The sequence below is a fragment of the Xenopus laevis genome, chromosome 4S (genome assembly GCF_017654675.1).
Source record: "Xenopus laevis strain J_2021 chromosome 4S, Xenopus_laevis_v10.1, whole genome shotgun sequence".
NCBI lineage: Eukaryota > Metazoa > Chordata > Amphibia > Anura > Pipidae > Xenopus > Xenopus laevis.
The window spans coordinates 124281608-124300977 of NC_054378.1; the positions used below are offsets into that span (position 1 = coordinate 124281608).

The window sequence follows — 19370 nt, forward strand, 5'->3', positions numbered from 1 at the left end:
TTAATGCGACTTTATATTTACTAATCTTTCTATTCAGGCCTCTGCTATTCATATTCCAGTTTCTTATTCAAATCGCTGCATGGTTGCTAGGGTAATTTTGACCCTAGCAACCACATTGCTAAAACTACAAACTGGAGAGCTGCTGAATAAAAGGTTTAATTGCTCAAAAACCATAAATTATAAAAAATGAAAATCAATTGCAAATTGTCTCAGAATATCACTCTCTACTTAATACAAACAGTTAATTTAAAGGTGAACAACCCTTTAACAGGATCAGGAACTTGTCTTACAAAGAGCATGCAGTAGCATGTAGCCACGTGCAATTAGTTTTCATTTGGGAGCAGCATTGCGTATCCTTCCTGTTGGAATTTGTCTGTGCGGGGTAAATCTGTGTGAGTTTCTTACCCGTAGTCCAGAAAGCTCCAAATTATGGAATGGCCATCTCCCATAGACTTCATTTTAACTAAATTAACAATTATTTCCTTTTTCTGTGCAATAATAAAACCGTAGCTTGTACTTGATCCCAACTAAGATATAATTAATCCGTATTGGAAGCAAAACCAGCCTATTGGGTTTATTTAATGTTTATATGATTTTCTAGTAGACTTAAGGTATGAAGATCCAAATTATGGGAAGATCTGTTATCTGGAAACCTCTAGGTCCTGGGCATTCTGGATAACAGGTCCCATACCTGTACCTACATCTGCACATGGATCATGTCATATTGCATTGGAGGTCCCTGGCGCTCGCCTCGTCAATCCCATCAATAAAATCTCAGCAGGATCATCATTAATAAACCCCTGCTGATTCAGCCCTTAAAGGAATAGTTCAGTGTGAAAATAAAAACTGTGTAAATAAATAGGCTGTGCAAAATAAAAAATGTTTCTAATATAGTTAGTTAGCCAAAAATGTAATATATAAAGGCTGGAGTGACTGGATGTCTAATAAAACAGCCAGAATCCAACTTCCTGCTTTTCAGCTCTCTAACTCTGAGTTAGTCAGCGACTTGAAGGGGGGCCACATGGTACATTTCTGTTCAGTGAGTTTGTAATTGATCCTCAGCATTCAGCTCAGATTCAAAAGCAACAGAAATGACCCTTGTGGCCCCCCCTCAAGTCTCCGATTGGTTACTGCCTGGTAGCCAGGGTAACCAGTCAGTGTAAACCAAGAGAGCTGAAAAGCAGGAAGTAGTGTTCTGACTGACTTGTTATACATCAAATTACTCCAGCCTTTATACATTACATTTTTGGCTAACTAACTATATTAGAAACATTTTTTATTTTGCACAGCCTATTTATTTACACAGTTTTTATTTTTACACTGAACAATTCCTTTAATTAACCCATGCAGCAATGTAACCCTTCCTGTTACGGTAGTGAAAGAGAGGCTGATTCCTTCCTATGCCAAATTCCCAGATCTGTCATCCCTCTGAGACCAATTCCCACATTTCAACACAAAGCTTAAATGGCCATCAAGTCAACTGTCACTTAACTGTCACACGGGGGAGAGACTGGCTACTAAAGGGGCATTATCCTCATCAATCACAGGTTTTTATGTATAAAAGGATACACATGGGCCCAGTAAAAGCTGCCCACTCAATCCCTGCAGCAGCATCCCTTGCCCATGTATGCCAACAGCCCACTCAACCAATATTCTGCGCGGTTGAACTACAATTATCTCTCCATTGCCCCTGCTTTACAATGCAAAGAATTGTCCATGGCCTCTGTGCAAATATGTTTAATGTTTGTGAGTTCTGTTTGTGAGTTAAACACAATCACTAATTAACTATATTAATACGGGGTCAGATATTTGGGGTTTGGCATGGCTGCCTCATGGGAATTCTTACACAATGGAAGTTCATGATTAAAGGGGTGGTTCACGTTTGTTACCTTTTAGAATAGTATAAAATGGCCAGTTCTAAACAACCTTTCAATTTGGTCTTCATTAAAAGGAAAATGTTTTTTATCAAAACGCATCAGTTAATAGTGCTGCTCCAGCAGAATTCTGCACTGAAATCCATTTCTCAAAAGAGCAAACAGATTTTTTTATATAGAATCTTGAAATCTGACATATGGCTAGACATATTGTTAGTTTCGCAGCTGCCTCCAGTCATGTGACTTGTGTTCTGATAAACTTCTGTCACTCTTAACTGCTGTACTGCAAGTTGGAGTGTTATCACCCCCCACCCTTTTCCCCCCAGCAGCCAAACAAAAGAACAATGGGAAGGTAACCAGATAGCAGCTCCCTAACACAAGATAACAACTGCCTGGTAGATCTAAGAACAACACTCAATAGTAAAATCCAGGTCCCACTGAGACACATTCAGTTACATTGAGTAGAAGAAATAACAGGCTGCCAGAAAGCAGTTCCATCCTAAAGTGCTGGCTCTTTCTGAAAGCACATGACCAGGCAAAATGACCTGAGATGCACCTACACACCAATATTACAACTTAAAAATACACTTGTTGGTTCAGGAATGAAATTTTATATTGTAGAGTGAATAATTTGCAGTGTAAACAGTGTCAATTAGAAATAAAAACTACATCATAAAAATCATGACAGAATTCCTTTAATTATTTAAATAATTTGCCTATTTCTTCTGACTCTTTCCTTCTCTGAAATTGAGGGGGAGGGGTTCACTGACCCCAACTAAAAACAAATGCTCGGTAAGGCTACAAATGTATTATTGATGCTACTTTTTTATTACTCCTCTTTCTATTTGGACAATCTCCAGTCTCTTTTTCAAATCCATGCATGATTGCTAGGATAAGTTGGACCCTAGCAACCAGTTTGCAGAAATTGTAAACTGGAGAGTTGCTGAATAAAAAGCTAAATAACTCAAAAAACAATTAAAAAATGAAAACCAATTGCATATTGTCTCAGAATATCTCTCTCTACATCACACTAAAATTAGCTTAAGGGTCAGGGCACACGCTCAGATTTGAGGAGATTAGTCGCCCACCGACAAATCTTCGTTTTCCAAAGTTGTCTCATGAGGAAATTTTGGGCGACTTCGGAAAACGAAGCGATCCAAGTGCCATCCGGCAGGCGATTTACATTCTATCCATCGGGAGGCAGTTTGGGGAGATTAGTCGCCCTGAAGAGGAGGTGATTTGTTGCCGGCTGGCTAATCTACCCGAATCTGAGCGTGTGCCATGACCCTAAAGGAGAACCATCCCTTCAAAGCTCCATGTCATCTGAGACTCAACTCTTGAGCATCCTATCTGCAGAGTGGGCCCATAGCTGCCCATACAAAGAGAGAGAGAGAGACGCTGTATTCTAACTGACAATGTGTCTCCAAGTAATCTTCTCAGCAGTGCAGACAAATGAGTGACCTTGTTCATGAGTCAGGTCCCACGGGTGCACTTCCTCATTAAACACTGCTGGAGAGTCTCCTGTTTGGCTGGGAAAACAAATGCTCAACTCAACTCTGAGCAGCTGTAGCCAAACGATCACTAGAGACACAAGCAACGCTAATGTGGCCAGAGGAAGGAAAGCCTAACGAGCAATTAAAGTCTACTTTAAGGAAAAGGTGCAAAAAGCCACAATTAATACATTTATACAGTTTCAAACATAATTGGATATTTTAAATAATCAATTGCAAGAGCTCCAGGACATAAATGGAACATAAACATTTCTCATCATCATATGTAGAAAGAGGCTCACTACAGGGGTCGGGTGATAGTGCAAGAGGAGTGAATCAGGCAGGGGTTTGGTGGGTAGGGTGATCGAGGGTCAAGGGGTGAAGAGTTTGATTTGAAAGTGGGACTGGGAGCAGAACGGCAGGGAATTACACATTAACAGAGAAGTGTTTGCCTTTAAAAACACTGGACTTTACTGGTATTATACAGACTAGATTGTTTTTCTAAATATATCCATAGTTAAAGGGGTGGTTCACCTTTAGGGCAGAGACACACATGGAGATTCGGGGAGATTTAGTCGCCCGGCGACAAATCGCCTCTTCTTCGGTCGACTAATCTCTCCGAACTGCCTTCCCGCCGACTAGAATCTAAATTGTATGTGGAATGGCTCTCGGAGCTATTCATTTTCTGAAGTCACCCAAAGTTTGTCGAGGCAACTTCGGGCGACTTCAGAAAACGAAGCACTCCGAATGGCCAATACTAAGCAACTTTTCAATTGCACTTCAATGTTTATTTTTTATAGTTTTTTTTTAAATATTTTCCTTCTTCTTCTGACTCTCTGCAGCTTTCAAATGGGGGACACTCCATTTTTAACTTTAAGAGCCGAATTTCTGGGTTTTAACACGGAAATTCAGCTCCGCTAGTGCAGAGAGCGCAATTGCGATCAATGCACTAGCAATGCTGCCCCCTTTTGTCCCACTCCGACGCTGATTTTTAAGCGCAGAGCGGGAGGGGGTGGCAGCAGCCCCTGGATTGCCGCTGGGGTCACTGACCCCATCTAAAAAACAAATGCTCTGTAAGGCTACAAATGTATTGTTATTGTTACTCTTTATTACTGATCTTTCTATTCAGGACTCTCCTATTCATATTCCAGTCTCTTATTCAAATCAATGAATGGTTGCTAGGGGAATTTGGACCCCAACAACCAGACGGCTGAAACTGCAAACTGGAGAGCTGCTGAATAAAAGGCTCAATAACTCAAACCTCACATATAATAAATAAAATGAAAACCAATTGCAAATTGTCTCAGAATATCGCTCTCTACATCATACTAAAAGTTCATTTTAAGGTGAACTCCTTTAAACAGTATGGCAGCTCCCAGTTACATGGATATATAAAAACACAGTAAAACAGGAGTGTTCTGCACAAAAGATTCCTTGCTTTAGCACTCTAACATGTATTTAAGGTGAAATTAATGGATGGAATTGAATTCGTCCCTCTGAGCAGGATCTATTTTCCCTTTTAAACACTGGTATCAAATCACCGTCCCCGGCTCTCAGCTGTTTGTATGGGGGGAGCAGAAATATGTTGTGTTGCAGTGAGGTTATTTATACTTTATTGACATGTGCAAACAAAAGAGGCTCCTTGGAATGAGAGCTCCCCTGCCAAGAGGCTCCGTGCCAGGAGTTCTGTTTATAGTTTGGTATCTAAGATTCATTGAGCAGCCAGAATGAAACTGAGGATCTTGTTTCCGCAGGAAGATTTGTCTGCATTGTAAGTGCCCGCGGGAGGAACACAGCGCCACGGCAATGCCCCTGGAGATGGAGAAAACTATGAACAAGCTGATGTTTGACTTTCAAAGGAATTCCACCTCCGATGATGACTCCGGTTGCGCCCTGGAAGAATACGCCTGGATTCCTCCCGGACTGAAACCAGAACAGGTAAGTGTTTGTTTGGGTTCTCTTTAATACGTGTCTGTAGAGGTGCCAAGCAGTTGTCAGTGCCATATTCTGCAGTACAGGTATCCAAAATGCCTGGCACCTTGGGTTTTCTGGATAAGGGGTCTTTACATAGTGGGGAGCACCATGGACAGGGTCGGACTGGGCCACCAAGACACTGGGGGAAAAATGCTCACCCAGACCTGATCCCCTCCTTTCACTCCCTGCTGCTCTACCTTCCCCAATCACAGCAAAAGTAAGTAATATGTAGTGATGGGCAAATAAATTCGCCTGTCACGAATTCGTGGTGAATTTCCATTCGCTTCCGAAAAGCTGCTTGTGTCAATATCGCCGCGCGTCAACACTATTCAGACGCCCATTGACTTTACCGCCAGCGGCAAAACTGACGCAAGCAACTTTTCGCACATGCATCCAAAATTGGATGCGGGCTTCAATTTTGATTTTCACGTTTTTTTGCAAATTTTTAGGTGTTTCACAAATTTTGCAGGAAATTCACAAATTTTTCGGTGAAGAGAAACTGGAGAAATTCACCCATCACTGGTAATAAGGTGTGCAGAGGGTAAGGGGCTGACGGTGGGTGAGGGGCAGCAAGGGGCCCCTGGGGTAGCCACCCTCGTTGGACTTGCACACCCCAGTCTGACCCTGACCATGGAGCTCTCTGGGTAATGGTATGGGGGCAGATCACATCCCTGTACTTTTTAATTAAATTGTAATCTCTCTTTTGTATTCAGAGGCAAATTAGTAATTTTTTGACTCATTTTGTCCATTTTACTAATTTAATCGTGAATTTTTTCCCCAGTGAACAATTTTTTTTCTTATTTATTGCTGTTGTTCTAATGGTTGAAGGCAGAGATCCCCAACCTTTTGAACCCGTGAGCAACATTCAGAAGTAAAAGAAGTTGGGGAGCAACACAAGCATGAAAAATGTTCTTGGGGTGTCAAATAAGAGCTGTGATTGGCCAATTGGTAGCCCCTATGTGGATTGTCAACCTACACTGAGGGGCAGATTTATCAAAGGTCAAAGTGAAAATTCTAATTTAAAAAATTTGAATCAAGCTAATTTTTGTGTACTTCGATTAGGGAATAGTCCAAATTAGATTCGAATTTGAAAAAATTAGAATTTTGAAATTTATCATGTACTGTCTCTTTAAAAATTCAATTTCGACCATTCGCCATCTAAAACCTGCCGAATTTCTGTTTTAGACTATGGGGGACCTCCTAGAACCCATTTGGAGTCAATTGGTGGACTTTGAAAAATCAAAGGTTTTTTTGGGAAAAACTTAGATTCAAATTCAATCGAATGCGCTATTCCTTTCGATTCGTACAATTCGAATTCGTCCAAATACGGACGTATTCAATCGAAAACGGACCTATTCGACCAAAAATAAAACTTCAATTTAATTTCGGTTGGTCTTTTTGAATTCGAATTTCGAAGTCTTTTAAATTCGAAATTCAACCCTTGATAAATATGCCCCTAAGACTCTGTTTGGCAGTACACCTGGTTTTTATACAACTAAAACTTGCCTCCAAGCCTGGAATTCAAAAATAAGCTCCTACTTTGAGACCACTGGGAACAACATCCAAGGGGTTGGTCACAAGCTACTGGTTGGCAATCATTGGTTTAAGGGCACACAGGGGGGCTTTTGGTAGTAAAAAAAACTCTGCCGCTTGTCTTGAATGTGCCCCAATGAGGCAGTTGTTATAGAAAGTGAAAGTGGGGAGATCTTCAGATTTTTGTCCACTGCCTTCAGAACTCCAAAATGCCCAGACCACAAAAGATTAAATTCAATATACAGGTACAGGACTTGTTATCCAGAATGTTTGAGACCCGGGGTTTTCTCTATTATGGATCTTTCTGTAATTTGGATCTTCATACCTTAAAACCACTAGATAATCCTATAAACATAAAATAAACCCAATAGGCTGGTTTTGCCTCCAATAAGGATTAATTATATCTTAGTTGGGATCAAGTACAAGCTACTGTTTTATTACCATCATTTTTAAACATTTGGATAAAATGGAGTCTGTAATTCAGAGCTTTCTGGATAATGGGTTTCCAGATCCTATACCTTTATAAGTTTACGATTCCCCTTGTTTTTTGACACCTTTTTTTTTTCTACGTGTACTGGAATGGTAATAACTGAATCACCAGTTATAAGAATGTAATTTACATGCATTCATGGCTCAATGTATTCAGGGCTATAATTATGACTTATAATATTAGATCCACAGCAAAGATGGAATCCGAAACAATAGGTTGTTTATTGGATGGAGACTGTTTTGGCTAATCCTCTAGCCTTTGTCTAAGTGACTTATAATATTATGTATATATTTATGTTTATATTGATGGTTCAGCCCTTTTTTGTGTTTCTAGTCTATTTTGTAATTATATTTATGTACTAAGAATCACCCAGAGCTGTCCCCCCTATATCCTGAGGCTACAGAGCTGAATGGGTTCAGACTAAGCAATGTGAGTTCTATTCCCCGCTGAACTCTCAGACCATAAGGGGGAAAGATCTGTAACAACCACTGATGGATTGTTTTACTTTTGCCTCTTCAGAGGTTGGGGAAATAAGACACAGTTGCTTTTTTGGTGTAAATAATCTCACAGAATGGCAAGTGGGCCCACATCTGCTTTGGATAATTTATGTTTGTATCTCTGCTATTGTTGTGCTCATGCAATCAGCATTTCCCCAGACCTCCCAACATTTTGGAAATAGAAAGAGGGCCAAATTGACCAGAGATACAAACATCAATTGACCCTTTAAGCTGCAAGTCACAGTTTCCCCAAGAGACTTGCTTATCTTAAATTGTTACAATTGCTTCTTTGCTTATCTTAAATTCTGCACCTGCCACTTATTCTGGGCTCTTTGCCAAAAGCCAATTAAGTTTTAGAAACTTTGTATCTTTTTCTGGCTGCTCAGTGCAGGAGATCAAAGAGAAAGTCAGGACATTTCAGTAATAATCCGGGACTGTCCAGCGAAAAACGGGACAGTTGGGAGGTATGTTTCCCTGCCGCATCCAACTAAAGCAAATATGGGAGGAGGCACCAAACTGCATCTCCTCCCTTGGAACATTTATACATTGTGATATGAGAACTTAAAGGGCAACTAAAGTCCTGAATAAAGTGGAATTATTATAATTAGTAATATGCTTTGCGGCTTTTCCCAGCCAGAATCTCTTAGCACAAAGCTGGGAGAGAGCAAGCAGAAAAGGTAATACATTTCCCAAGCCACTGGCAACAATCAAGGGCTAATATTCCAGGTATAGGTTTGGGGTCCGTTATCCGGAAACCCATTATCCACAGTAGCTTGTACTTGATCCCAACTAAGATATAATTAATCCTTATTGGAGGCAAAACCAGCCTATTGGGTTTATTTAATGTTTATATGATTTTCTAGTAGACGTAATGTATGAAGATCCAAATTATGGAAAGACCCTTTATCCGGAAAGCCCCACGTCCAAAGCATTCTGGATAACAGGTCCCATACCTGTACTCGATCCAACTAAGATATAATTAATCCTTATTGGAAGCAAAACCAGCCTATTGGATTTATTTAATTTTTAGATGATTTTCTAGTAGACTTAAGGTATGAAGATCCAAATTATGGAAATATTTCTTAATCCGGAAAACCCCAGGTCTCAAGCATTCTGGATAACAGGTCCTGTACCTGTACTGCTTACGCCCAGGTATTCTCACCATTAGAATATAAGGAATCTGAGTTTCTGGGGTAAGGTTCATATTTAGTAAAAACCTCCAGAAAAAAAACCTCTCGCTGTCATCACAAAATCAGTGAGAATCATTGTTTTCCTTCGCCTGCCAGTTTTTATGGCCACCTGGAATCAAATTCAATTCAGCAAGGCAAATATTATTATAGTTTTATTTTCCTTTGAAGTAAGTCTCCGTGGGGGGAAAATCTGTTGGAAAATCAAATTAATCGGTACTACATAAACTTCAAGGGGGAAGTCGAGAATTGGGGCTTTTTTGACATGCTGTGAAAATGATATCATTGAACTAAATTTAGTCTTATTTATATCTAGTTCAGGGAGTAACAAGTGGGGGGCAGTCATACCCCCCTCATCCCCTGTAGTTCCGCCACTGACTAAGATGATGGGACCACCCAAATTTTTTTTTAATTTTTCCTAATGAGAATCGCCACTTTCAAATATTTACATAGTCGTTTGAAAATAGTCACGTGATCGTGTGAAAAGACCTTTATTTCCAATAAAATGGGTCGTTGACCTTTAAGTCAACTTTTAGAGGCATCTAACGTTTATCAAAGGTCTAATTTCGAATTCATGTGAGTTTTTAAAAACTCCCCTAATTTATAAAATTTATAAAAGTTTTTTTTTTTAAAAAAAACAAAAAAAACACGTTGGTGCAAGGGCCCCCTTACAAGTGAAAAAAAATTGGGGCCCCAGAGAATATTTTTTTAAAAAAAACATTGGCTCCAGGGCCCCCCTTACAAGTTAAAAAAGCAAAAAAAAAACATTGGTGGCAGGGGCCTATAGATATAAGATAATAAAATAATGCAAGAAAACACACATCAGTAGTATTGGACTCGTGGCTTCAGCATACCTCCCAACTGTCCCGTTTTGAGCGGGACAGTCCCGCTTTTGACAGCTCAGCCCGCAGTCCCGGATATGTAATATTGCCAGAGTTTCTCTTTCATCTGCTGCACTGAACAGCCAGAAAAAGATACAAAGTTTCTAACTTAATTGGCTCTTGGCAGAGAGCCCAGAACACACACTTAAGATACTTTTGTAACAGTTTTAGATAAGATAAGAACGAAGACTCACAGATTAAAGGGCAATTCACCTTCATTAGCAAAACTGTCATAACATATAAAAACCATAGAAATGTGTTCAAGCTTTCATAACCTACCAAATTTTTCAAAATGGACATGGTAATTAGGTGGTATGGCCACAAAAACGGGCGTGGTCAGAAAATTCCATGCAGCTAATTTCCAACATGTTAGGAGGTATGGCTTCAGGACTTCAACTTCGGGTCATTTCGCCATTTCAGGACTTGCCGCTTCAGGACTTCAATCTCTAGTTTTTTCGTGACTTTGCGTGTTTTCACCGCTTCAGGACTTAAATTATGGCTTTTTCTGTGACTTCAGGTCATTTTGCAGGACTTCAATTTCGTTTGGTTTCACGACTTTGGGTCATTTCGCTGCTTCAGGACTGCAATTTCAGCTTTTTTCATGACTTCGGGTCATTTTGCCGCTTCAGGACTTCCATTTCGGCATTTTTGGTGACTTCAGGTTATTTTGCTGCTTCAGGACTTAAATTTCAGTTTTTTTCCTGACTTCGCATCTTTTCGCTGCTTCAGGAATTCAATTAAGGCTTTTTTCGTGACTACGGGTCATTTAGCCGATTCAGGACTTCCATTTCGGCTGTTTTCGTGACTTTGGGTCATTTTGACGCTTCAGGACTTCAATTTTGGCTGTTTTTGTGAATTCGGGTCTTTTCGCAGCTTCGGCTGTTCAGCGGTTCAGGACTTCAGAAAGGCGGCACGGTTTTGCCGCTGTCAAGGGGGTCCGGCTCTTTCGAAAAGTGCAGCACAGCCCCCACTTCAGACCCGTTAGAGGAGTACCCCCTGTGCCCCTCTGAACCCATTTCAATATAACTATAGGCTGAAGGGGGATAAATAGACACTCAAGACTAATTGTAGATCACAAGGATCACTGCATTATTTTCTCTGCAGTCAGTTGTTAAACCAAGGCCATTTCTAGGGGCAACAATTTCTAGAGACCACGTGCCAAAGCCGGGGTAACTCTGAGGATGCAACGTTATGACAACCTGTAATATTGACACTCAAGGGGGTATAAAGAACAAACATTCCATGAGAGCAATTAGCGAGGCAGCATAGTGTTGGCCTTGTGTACATTCCTAACCCGGGTGGGATGCAATCTAGCAGAAAGGTGCGATCGTTGACACTTAGGACCAGGAGCAGCCAAATTGGGATTGTGTATAGCACAAAGCATGAGGGGAAGTCCAAGTGCAACATGTTGTGATTCATCGGCACCTAATCACATTCTTTGGAACATTCCCCCTCCCCCACTCAAGCAGCTGACGGGAGTTAGTGCAGGGGGTTGTTTTCCATACTCTGCTGGAGGCATCGTGACGCAGCTTAAAGTCTATGGAGATCTAAAATACCATAAATATATGCGGGGCTGACATGCTATTTCCATGCGTGAAAACAAATAACCCTTTAGAGTGCTGCTGGTCAATTTGCCGCATCACAGATGTTGTTGAACTATAATACCCAGAAGAGTTGTGCAACATCTGCAGTGTCCCGGGTCTCCCACAAAAGAGACTGAAGCACCCAAATTCTGTCAAAAAAAGTGCCAGTAACTAGTGTAAAATTGAGCTAAACAGATCTCAAGGCCAGTAAGTAACTACTAGTTATGCCTCTGTATATAATGATGTATATTAGGGATATAATGAATATCCTTCCCTACTCATACCCATTAGGGAGAAGGATGGAGCCTACTTGTTAGGATAGAGTTTTCTGGTGTATAAAAGGAAGACCTCCAGAGACTTATATCTGGACAAAAAACATCCATATATCAGGCAAGTTACATTGGACATACAGTTAAAATTCAGTATTGTCAGGAGACAGAAGGGGGGAAGGCCATGTTTCAAAGAGCTTTCATTCTAAGAAGAAGAGAGAAGAGAGATGTACAATGATGGTAACGTGTGGGGCCCTCTAGGGTGTTTTAAAAGCCCTTGCCTGCTTATGGGCCCCATAGTCTACTGTGGGACATCATTTAGACCAGTGATCCCCAACCAGTATCTCGTGAGTAACATGTTGCTCTCCAGGCTTAATAATGGAACAATAGTAGATAGAAGAAAAGTAGATATAAAAGACCTGGAGAATAAAGAGGTTAAGTGAGTAGAGGAGGAATAATAGTTTGGAAAGTGGTCCCATGGTCTAAGGTTTTCTGGTGGGCCCCTGGCATCCCAGTCCGACACTGGATTGGGGGCAAAATGAGAGATTAGCTTTGCTGCTGGCTCAGGTACATGGACAATATGGTGGCTGTTGGCATTGACTGCCATTGGAACAGGTACTAATGGGGGCAATATGATAGTTGCTGGCACAGGTACAGGGGCAATATGAATGGTAAGGTGGGAAATGGTAATACAGGACCGGGTGGGGGAGGACTGATTAAAGCCCTTGCCTAGGGTGCCAAAGCATAAGAACTTCGCCAATGGAATAACTCACCAAATTAAATGGGTGGCCCGGGTGCTCCTGCCCCAGGCCCTCAGCTCAAGGGAGCAGACTATCTGTATATAGAAAAACAAAATGTTGGAGCAAGGCACTCTAGTAGGTCACCCATAGATCTGACTAATAGTAGGAAAAAATGAGTAATATTTTATTTGTATAAACAACTCATGTCTAATGCGTTTCGTGTCACTAGGACACTTAGTCATAGCCTATGACTAGGTGTCCCAGTGACACGAAACGCGTTAGGTTTGTCAAAATACCTTGGCCTGGCCCTGGTTTGAATGCTGGGAATAAATGAGCGATGCTGGGGTTATATTGCTACGTTGACTGTGATATCTGCCAGGGAACCAGAGTTGAAAGGTGGGAAGTTGACCAGTTTTGTCCATGTTAATTTTTAGGCAAAGAGAGCAGGCGCTTAGCAAGAAGCCATTGGGACCCCCTGGCCACTTCAGAGGAGCCCAGTGCACTCAGAAACCTACCCACCACCCCTCCGCCCACTCATGTGTTTCTGGCTCTAGCATTGTTGTCGAAGAAGCCATCCCCGTGGTCCCGGTCTCCATGGGTGGCCAATTCTGGAACAGACCTTGTCAGACTAGCTGATCTTTAAACCCATCTTTAAAACACTCAGGACCCCTCAGAAAGAGAAGAGAGTATGTAGTCCAGAGCCCTTGAAATACATGTGGCCATTGTAGCCCATTCCCTAGAAAATTGTAAATCTACAGGGTCGGGTGGTCTCACCTACATTCACTGGTGCTGAAGAGGACACCCTGGAAAAAGTGGCAAATTTTCTTTACTTGCATATTTTCTGCATTTCATCCTGAATTACTTTGAGTAAGTTAAAGTCACTGCTGGATCCATAATATCGTCGTTAGTGGTTGCCCTAACAACCAGTATCTTCTCTACTAACTGCCACCCCCTCCCGATGATAGTTCAAGCCTGACGGGGTATTGGTCTCATATACTTTGTGTATTTAAGTTTCTGCCATTGTGTCGATATGTGTGTATTTCTTTATGGGCAGCTTGTTCCATGTTTGTATATTGGGAACTACATGTAGCAGACATACATTGCTGTAATCTGTCTTGCCGAGGGAAATTGATCGCGCTCACATTGTAAATTATTGAGTACCTGACGGCACATTCAGGCTTATTAAGTCTAATTAAGTTAAACCACAAATTAAAATAATGGCATGGAAGGGAAATGTAATCAATGGAGGAGGATGAAAGTCTTTTATATGACCCAACAGGGTATACACTGTATAGCTGCCTATAATACAGTTACAATTACATACATGGGATCTCTCTGTACAGACTATGAGCAAACTTAGGGGACTGTTCCTGCTGAATTGTGCTTAGTACAGGGGAATACATATGCTGCCATAGTTTTATGGGATCTCTCTGTACAGACTATGAGCAAACTTAGGGACTGTTCCTGCTGAATTGTGCTTAGTACAGGGAATACCTATGCTGCCATAGTTTTATGGGATCTCTCTGTACAGACTATGAGCAAACTTAGGGACTGTTCCTGCTGAATTGTGCTTAGTACAGGGAATACCTATGCTGCCATAGTTTTATAGTATCTCTGTACAGGCTATGAGCAAACTTAGGGGACTGTTCCTGCTGAATTGTGTTTAGTACAGGGAATACCTATGCTGCCATAATTTTATGGGATCTCTCCGTACAGACTATGAGCCAATTTAGGGACTGTTTCTGCTGAATTGTGCTTAGTACAGGGGAATACCTATGCTGCCATAGTTTTATGTGATCTCTCTGTACAGACTATGAACAAACTTAGGGGCTGTTCCTGCTGAATAGTGCTTAGTACAGGGGAATACCTATGCTGCCATCGTTTTATGGGATCTCTCTGTACAGACTATGAGCAAACTTAGGGACTGTTCCTGCTGAATTGTGCTTAGTACAGGGAATACCTATGCTGCCATAGTTTTATGTGATCTCTCTGTACAGACTATGAACAAACTTAGGGGCTGTTCCTGCTGAATTGTGCTTAGTACAGGGGAATACCTATGCTGCCATCGTTTTATGGGATCTCTCTGTACAGACTATGAGCAAACTTAGGGACTGTTCCTGCTGAATTGTGCTTAGTACAGGGAATACCTATACTGCCATAGTTTTATGGGATCTCTCTGTACAGACTATGAGCAAACTTAGGGACTGTTCCTGCTGAATTGTGCTTAGTACAGGGGAATACCTATGCTGCCATCGTTTTATGGGATCTCTCTGTACAGACTATGAGCAAACTTAGGGACTGTTCCTGCTGAATTATGCTAAGTACAAGCATTTACTTAAACTGATGTAATTTTATGGTATCTCTCTGTACTGTATCAGTTGATACTGGTATTGCTGACACTGAAGAATATTTGCCTGTATTGACTGGCTGCTCTAAGAGAAGAAAGTCCAGCTTTCAGGGGGCCTCACTAGGTCATCAATTCGACCCTCTCCAAAAGGTCCCCATGTGTCCCACTGTTCTTACCCCGGGAATAAGATGAACTGGTTTTGAGAATGAGCAGATCTTAACATGTATAACCAGCTCAAGGCTTTCATTACCAAGTTTGTTAAAGGGGTGGGTCATCGTTAAGTTAAACTAATTATTAAGCTATATGTTTATTTACTCAAATTTTCATTATTTTTTTTTAAATTATTTGCCTCCTTCTTCTGACTATTTCTACCTTTTCATATGTTGGGTCACTGACCCATACCTCCCAACATTTCGGAAATAAAAGGGGGGACAAAAAAGTTGGCGCGTGCAGTGCGGCAAATTTTTTTGACCACCCCCTAATTACCATGTTCATTTTACAAAATTTGATAAATTATGAAACTTTGAACATATTTCTGTGTTTTGTTTCCAGTTATTACAGTTTTGCTAATGAAGGTGCCCTTTAAGCTGTGAGTCTAACTTTTCCCATGGGACCTGTTATTTTATATTGTTACAATTACTTATTTGTTTATGGCAAAATTGTTACAAAAGTATCTTATCTGCAGCTGTGGCTGTTTTGGGCTCTCTGCCAAAAGCCAATTAAATTAAAAACATTGTTTCTTTATCTGCCTGTTCAGTGCAGAGAAAATCGGGACTTTCCTGTACAAATGAGGGACTGCGGGTTGAGCTGTCAAAAGAGGGACTGTCCCTCTAAAAACAGGACAGTTGGGAGGTACGCTAACCCCCATCTAAAAAACAAATGCTCTGTAAGGCCACAATGTATTGTTATTGCTACTTTTTATTAATGATCTTTCTATTTTGTCCCTCTATTATTCAAATTTCAATTGACATCCTACTAAAAGTTAACTCAAAGGTGAACAACCCCTTTAAAGAATAGGGGCACATTTACTAGAGGGCGAAGTGACTAACGCGGGCGAAAATTCGCCAGCGTGATGTCATTTCGGTACTTCGCCGATTTACTAACGGGCGCTGGTGTAACTTCACTAGTGAAGGGGATAGACTCTAGCGGTACTTGTGCTCTGGCAAATGGTCGTAACTACGCTAATTCACTAAGATGTGGATTTTACTGAACGTTACCTCTTGCACCAGACTTGCCTTTGCCACCTCAGACCAGGCGAAGTGTAAGTCCCAAAAACCGCTGGCCTCTTTTCCTTTTTCAGGGTGATAGGCTGAAAAAGAGCGTGAATTTTTTTGGGGGTACCCGGCTTTCCCCCTACATTTCCTAACATATGGCACATAAACTATACAGTGGGCTCATGTGTAGGGCAATAGAATATTTTATTAAGGTTCCCTGGACTTGTGTAATGTAATGTGTTTGCTGCAACATATACGTCCATTCAACTTTAACTTCCCGCCGTATGCAAATTAGGCAACGATAGCGCAACTTCGCTTCGTTTGGCACAGTAACGCTAGCGCAACTGTACCATCATTCGGTGCCCTGGACGCAGCTTCAGATTTTAGTGAATTAGCGTTGTCCTGGCAAATCTACAGCTGTCGAATTGTTGCGATGTGAGCGAAGCCGTCGCTGGTGAATTTTCAGAGGTTAATAAATTTGCCCCATAGCATCACATATGTTAAAGAGCTGATTAACATGATAAAAAGTTTCACCCATTCGCCGAACTCCCATTAGAGAAGACACTCTCCCTTAAAGGGAAAGGAAACCTAGTCGGCTCAAACCCCCCACCCCCCCCCCCTCCCGTTTGTGGCCCACCCTCCCTCCTCCCCCCTGGCCTACCCGTCCCGCTGGGCAAATGCCCCTAACTTGTTACTTACCCTTCTGCGCAGGTCCAGTCCAGGGAGTTCACAGACGACATCTTCTTCCACGCGATCTTCTTCCTGCTGTGAACGGCGCATGCGCTGTAGGAGCATTTCGCCGGTACGATCTACTGCGCATGCGCGTGACTTTTGGCGCCATTCACAGCAGGAAGAAGATCACGTGGAAGAAGATATTTGTATTTATACATATGGGAGGAGGGAGGTGCCATATTGATTCCCTTAGACAGTACAGTATGAGGGTGTAGCTTATTGTGTGCCCAGAACATTCCTTTTCTGTATATTTGCATATCTATCTATCTATCTATCTATATCTATATATATCGATCGATCGATCGATAGATAGATATGCAAATATACAGAAAAGGAATGTTCTGGGCACACAATATGCTATACCCTCATACTGTACTGTCTAAGGGAATCAATATGGCACCTCCTCCTCCCATATGTATAAATACAAATATACAGAGAAGGAATGTTCTGGGCACACAATAAGCTATACCCTCACACTGTACTGTCTAAGGGAATCAATATGACACCTCCTCCTTCCATATGTATAAATACAAATATATAGAGAAGGAATGTTCTGGGCACACAATAAGCTATACCCTCATACTGTACTGTCTAAGGGAATCAATATGGCACCTCCCTCCTCCCATATGTATAAATACAAATATACAGAGAAGGAATGTTCTGGGCACACAATAAGCTATACCCTCATACTGTACTGTCTAAGGGAATCAATATGGCACCTCCTCCTCCCATATGTATAAATACAAATATACAGAGAAGGAATGTTCTGGGCACACAATAAGCTATACCCTCATACTGTACTGTCCAAGGGAATCAATATGGCACCTCCCTCCTCCCATATGTATAAATACAAATATACAGAGAAGGAATGTTCTGGGCACACAATAAGCTATACCCTCATACTGTACCGTCTAAGGGAATCAATATGGCACCTCCCTCCTCCCATATGTATAAATACAAATATACAGAGAAGGAATGTTCTGGGCACACAATAAGCTATACCCTCATACCGTACTGTCTAAGGGAATCAGTATGGCACCTCCTACCCATATGTATAAATACAATAGTCTATTTTCTAGCTTTTTCCTGTTATACTGAACCTTTAAAGATGTACGGCATGTTATTCATTATTCAACTCTGAAGTCATATTTCCAGGCAGAGGTAATCGGCTTAGAGCCCCCCAGGGCCTTCTGCTCTTCGCCACTTGATATAATGAGCTTCCTCTCTCCACCGGCCAAGATAAGAATTAAAAATAGCCGTGAGCTCAAAGGACTCGCAGCGTTTTTCGTTTGCTTGGGATACACACAGCTCTTTGTATTGACAAGAAGGTCCATAGATATCTCTTATCTTATCATTGGTTTCAGCGTCCCTAAGGGCAGAGACACACGCTCAGATTCGGGGAGATTTAGTCACCTGCCGATAAATCTCCTCTTCTTCAGGGTGATTAATCTCCTCGAACTGCCTCTCGCCGGCACTTGGAACACTTCGTTTTTCAAAGTCGCCCGAAGTTTCCTCGTGAGGCAAGTTCGGGGAAATACTGAAAATGAAGCACTCCGAGTGCCATCCCATCGGCGATTTACATTCTAGCCGGCGGGAGGCGGTTCAGGGAGATTAGTTGCCCCGAAGAAGAGGAGATTTGTTTCTGGGCGATTAATCTCCCCAAATTTGAGCATGTGTCTCTGCCCATGCATTGTTTAAAGGGAAACTAAACCCTTACATAGCTCTTGGCACAGGTGGTGTTTGCTCCCTCTGCACATTTTCACCAACAGACACATTTTGGCCCAAAAACATTTGCATTCCATTTTGTAACTGGAATCTTTTGGCCCCCTATTTGTCTTTGCTTGTCCTGCAGCAGCTGTAATTAGTGAAGGACGAACAAATTCACCTGGCACGAATTTGCGGCAAATTTTCGCGTTTCGCCGCCAGCGAATAAATTCACGAATCTCCGATGAAAATTCGCCAGAGAAAATTCACCAGCGTCAATTTCCGATTTTCAAAATTTTTTCGTGAAAATGTCAGATTTTCATGATTTTTTTGTGAAAACCTTAAAATTTCACAATTTTTGAGTGAAATCCTTCAAACTGCACAATTTTTGATTGAAATTCTTCAAATTGCATGATTTTTGAGTGAAATCCTTCAAATTTCACGAGTTGTGAGTGAAATCCTTCAAATTTCACGATTTTGTTTAGTGAAAACCTTCAAATTTCACGACTCTTGAGTGGAATCCTTCTAATTTCAAGATTTTTGCGTGAAAACATCCGATTTTCACGTTTTTTTTCGGGAACTTTCCGATTTCAAAATTTTTTGCAAATTTTTCTGTGTTTTGCGAATTTTGTGCGAAATTAGCGAAATTTTCAGAGAAGCGAAACGGGAGAAATTCGCCCATCACTAGCTGTAATGTAGCTCTTGATATGGAACATAAGCATTATCCGCCTTATGGGGAATCCTCTTCCTTAGCAGCCAACCCAAAGGCCAAAGGGGCAATGGTTTGTACGTTGCCTATCCCTGTCTTTGAATTATTGTATTTAGTATTAAAAGAGGCAGTATACCCTCTTTGTC

The 19370-nt window shown here is 41.4% G+C and overlaps 1 protein-coding gene across 3 annotated transcripts in view; it reads left to right on the plus strand.

Annotated features, from left to right (window-relative positions):
* prickle2.S (prickle planar cell polarity protein 2 S homeolog) overlaps positions 1-19370 on the plus strand; it is a 251230-nt gene that overhangs the window by 156550 nt on the left and 75310 nt on the right. For all 3 annotated transcript variants that reach the window (XM_018261496.2, XM_041561791.1, XM_018261497.2), the window contains one exon: positions 5119-5302. In XM_018261496.2, coding sequence (XP_018116985.1) covers positions 5119-5302 — 184 coding nt within the window. The remainder of the gene's footprint in view (positions 1-5118; positions 5303-19370) is intronic.